This window comes from Ornithorhynchus anatinus, chromosome 3, assembly GCF_004115215.2.
Source record: "Ornithorhynchus anatinus isolate Pmale09 chromosome 3, mOrnAna1.pri.v4, whole genome shotgun sequence".
Lineage (NCBI taxonomy): Eukaryota > Metazoa > Chordata > Mammalia > Monotremata > Ornithorhynchidae > Ornithorhynchus > Ornithorhynchus anatinus.
The window spans coordinates 85,920,046-85,924,528 of record NC_041730.1 but is presented as its reverse complement, the minus strand read 5'-3'; the positions used below and the strand labels follow the sequence as shown (position 1 = coordinate 85,924,528).

The window sequence follows — 4,483 nt, the reverse complement described above, 5'->3', positions numbered from 1 at the left end:
CAACTACTTCATTCATCTGCCCCACACCCGAATTAGGAGAGCAGACAATATTCCCATTTTCTGACTGGGAAGGTAGCAGCACAAATAGGCTAAGTGTTTCGGAAGTGGTTACCCAGCCAATTAGAAGGCAGAGTGTAGAGAAGACAAATTTTTTTAACTCATCTGGGAGTGTCCTGCACCATTACTGCCACAATCAATCAATAAATCAGTGGTATTTATTGAGTACTTATGTGCAGAGCACTATACCAAGCACTTGGGAGAGTACAATACAACAGAGTTAGCTGACACATTCCCTGCCCACAATAAATCAATCAGTCGCTAGTATTTATTGAAAGCTGTCCGGGTTCTAACCCCAACTATATTACTTGCCTGCTGTGTGACCTTGGGCAAGCATTTAACTTCTCAGTATCTCACTTTCTTCATCTGTAAAATGTAGATTAAATACCTACTCTCCCTCCTACTCAGACTGTGAGCCCCATGTCGGCTAGAAACTATGTCTGACCTATCTTGTAATAATAAAAATAATTATAGTATTTGTTATGTGCTTACTATGTGCCAAACACTGTTCTAAATGCTGGGGTAGATACAAGGTATCCAGGTTGTCCCACGTGGGGCTCACAGTCTTAATCCCCATTTTACAGATGAGGTAACTGAGGTACAGAGAAGTTAAGTGGTTTTCCCAAGGTCGCACAGCAGACAGATGGACCCAGCACTTAGTTAAGAATTTGATACGTAGCAAGCACTTAAATGCCACAATTATTATTATTATTATTATTTATTTATTTATTAAGACTGAGCACTTGGGAGAGTACACTTGGGAGAGTAGACACGATTACTGCCTTCGAAGAGCTTACTACCTAACAGAGAAATTACCACCTTCCAATACCTGCCATTCTATTCCGTGGTGACTCTAGACTGTAAGCTCATCTGTAGACTGAAAGCATGTTTTGGACAGGGAACTCGTCTGCCAACTCTCTTGTATTGTGCTCTACCAAGCACTTAGTAAAGTGCTCTGCCCTTAGTAAGTATTCAATAAATATAATTTATTGATTGATTGATGTGAAATGATGTGATTGCTTGAGCCCCAGCCCCGTAGTGCTCAATAAATACTGATGATGATGATGAAACACACAAAGAGGTGAGGTAGAACATTTGATAAATCCTGAAGTCAACTGATTTGGAGATTTAAACCTTGCAGGTTTGGTAGGATGTGCAGAGAATGAAAGATTCTGGGTTTGGTTTGGTTTTTGTTTGATGCCTGTTTCTCATCCCTGCCCATCCCCATCCCCCACCGTCCCACTCAGTTGCTTCTCGTTCTCGTGACCGTGTCCCACCTTGCCTTTCCATCAGATATTACATGAGGAGCTCCGTTGTGCCAGCCCGGCCTGCCACTGGGTTTTGTGGCCATCCCCTTGGAGAAGAGGCCCAGCCCCCAGATCTTCCCCAAGCCCCTCAGCTGGCCAAAGGGACCGGCGCCCCGAGCCCCCCGCCCCTCCGCCCCATCCTGAAGAAGACAGCCAGCCTGGGCTTCTGCGTGGTCTACATCTTCTTCATCTCCATCATCATCTTCCCTTCCATCTCTTCCAACATCGAGTCGGTCAACAAGGACTCGGGGTCATTGTGGACTAACAAATTCTTTGTCCCTCTCACCAGCTTCCTCCTGTTTAACTTTGCCGACTGGTGTGGCCGGCAAATCACGGCCTGGATCCAGGTCCCGGGGCCCAAGAGCAAGCTGCTCCCCGGCCTGGTGGTCCTGAGGACCTGCTTCATCCCCCTTTTCATCTTCTGCAATTACCAGCCTCGGACGCATGTGGACCAAGTTCTCCTGAACTCCGATGTGTTCCCTATCATCCTCATCTCTCTCCTTGGGTTCAGCAATGGCTACCTCAGCACCCTCGCCCTGATCTATGGACCCAAGATCATGCCCAAAGAACTGGCAGAGGCAACCGGGGTGGTGATGTCCTTCTTCCTCAGTCTTGGCTTGGCCTTGGGCTCGGCCTTCTCTGTCCTCGTGGTCCATCTCATCTAGAGGAGCATAGCGGCTCTCCAACCCTAGGGAAATGCCCATTGGCTAGGCCCATCCCAAACGTGGCAAGAAAGGCTCTTTGTAAAAGTAAATGTTCCAGGGCATGGGGGGCACGGTGCTGTTGACCATCACGTCTCATCCAGCCGTTCACTCGTTCCGTGGCTTGGCCCGGAGAGATTTGTGACGTCCAGCTGGGGAGACACTTCATGAAGTGTCTTAGAGAAGCAGCGTGGCTCAGTGGAAAGAGCATGGGCTTTGGAGTCAGGGATCATGAGTTCGAATCCCAGCTCTGCCACTTGTCGGCTGTGTGACTGTGGGCAAGTCACTTAACTTCTCTGTGCCTCAGTGTCCTCATCTGTAAAATGGGGATTAAGACTGTGAGCCCCACATGGGACAACCTGATTCCCCTATGTCTACCCCAGCGCTTAGAACAGTGCTCGGCACATAGTAAGCGCTTAACAAATACCAACATTATTATTATTATTATTATGAAGGACCATGTAGGGGCTTTGCAATCAAGCACACCCTTTCTCCCCAGCATCTCTCTTCCGGGATCTGAGGTTCAAACCCATTGCCCTTCCCTGAGTATCTCGACTAGGCACAGCACGAGGGGACCTGCTTAGCCCAACGTGGGCATCCCGATGGAGACTCACTACATCTCCTGCGATCCAACAGCTTCAGCTACCAACTGTCCCGGGAGGCACTTGTGGGGAGCCGGTTGGGGCTCTGCCTTGGGCGGTGTCTGTGCGGAGCGAGGGAAGCGCCCAGTTCTCCAGAACATCCGGGTGAGGCTCCCAGCCTGTCTGTCCCTCAGGCTCTGACTGCCTCCGCGGCAGTTTGCCGCCTGGGATCAGCTTGGTGGCTCCCTTGACTCGCCTCATGTCTTCGCTGGCGTACACACTGCAGATTCCAGAAGGTTGCTGAAGAGACAGCTGTGGGATATTTAGCCTCCTGGGTGGCCCTGAGGCCAGGAAGTTGACAGAAGGGCATTTGGACTGCATTTTGCGGAGGGGTGGACCTCTGGCAGGACAACTGAGGGCAGAGGAAGAGCAGACTACCCAAACGGAATGGCTTTTCAGAGACCAAAAGAGTGCTGATGATAACTACTGTGGTATTTGTAAAGTGCTTACTATGTGCTAAGTGCTGGGTCTGAAACATCAGGTCAGGTACCTTCCCTGTCCCACATGGGGTCCACGGTCTAAGGGAAGGGGAGTGAGTATTTCATCCCATTTTACAGATGGGCTGCACAGAGGAGCTAAGCAACTTGCCCCAGGTCACGCAGCAGGCAAAGGATGGAGTTAGGATTAGAACTCGGATCTCCTGACTCCTAGGGCCGTGCTCTTTCCGCTAGGCCACACAGGTTCCCAGGACTGCCTGGGGAAGGGGCCCCGGGTCAGTGGAAGAGCAGCCTCAGGCAGAGCGATCAACCTCCCTCAGAGTGTCCCCCGCCTCGACCTGGGCTGCAGAAGGCTGATTAAAATGGGAGACGGACACTAATCTGCTAGCCGCAGCAGCTTTCATCGTAACCGTCTCAGTCTGGTAAACCTCACTCTTTCTGGCCAGAGAATTGAAGAGGACACTCTTGAAGGATTTTTAGAAACTTGAAACCTTTTTAAAAACTTCAAACCTTTCTTTTTGTTGTCTTTTTTTCTCACTTCCCCAGATTGCCTAGAATAACCCTTTGGAAGCCTGTAACTACTTGGGGTCTAAGAGGTTTATTCTGTCTCTGACATTCAGAAGATCTCTTACTTAAGAGTAACCTCTGACCATTGTCATCCTCATCAACTGCATTTACTGAATGTTTACTGTGTGCAGAGCACTGTACTGGATAGTAGCTATTGTGTGCCAAGTACAGTGATAGCTGTCCTGATTAGAGCACTGTACTAGATACCTACTATGAGCAGAATACAGTCTGGCACACTTCTGGGTGTCTACTGGATGCACTTTTCTCACTACTCCTCAGAAAACCCTAGAGATAGCTCACTTCTTTCTACATCAAACAGAAACTCCTGACCGTGGACTCTAAGACTCTCAAGCAGCTCTCTCCTTTCTACTTAACCACTCTCTTCTCCAACTACACTCCAGCTTGCACTCATTCCTCAAGCTGATCTATTCACTATCCCTCATTCTTAGGTCTCCTTCCACCAACTTGCTCACACCCTCCTCCTTTCTGGAACTCACTCTCCCTTCACATCCAGCAGTTCACTTGCTCTCTGCACCTTCAAAGCCCTTCTAAAATCACATCTCTTCCAGGAGGCTTTCCCCACTTAATTTCTCATCTCCCTGCCTTATATCCTAATTTCCACGTCAGTATTTTCACATTACCTATGTATTAGGTAATCAATCAGTGGCATTTATTGAATGCTGTCTGTGTTCAGAACACTGTACTAAGCACTTGGGGGGCGTACAATAGAGAAGCGGTGTAGTGTAGTGGAAAGAGTATGGGCCTGCGAGTCA

General features: G+C 48.9%; 1 protein-coding gene across 1 annotated transcript in view; it reads left to right on the top strand.

Annotated features, from left to right (window-relative positions):
* The window catches only part of SLC29A3 (solute carrier family 29 member 3), a 45,733-nt gene extending 43,431 nt beyond the window's left edge, over positions 1–2,302 (top strand). The window contains exon 6 of the mRNA XM_029061413.1: positions 1,351–2,302. Coding sequence (XP_028917246.1) covers positions 1,351–2,029 — 679 coding nt within the window. The 3' untranslated portion in view covers positions 2,030–2,302. The remainder of the gene's footprint in view (positions 1–1,350) is intronic.
* Positions 2,303–4,483: the final 2,181 nt, after the last annotated feature.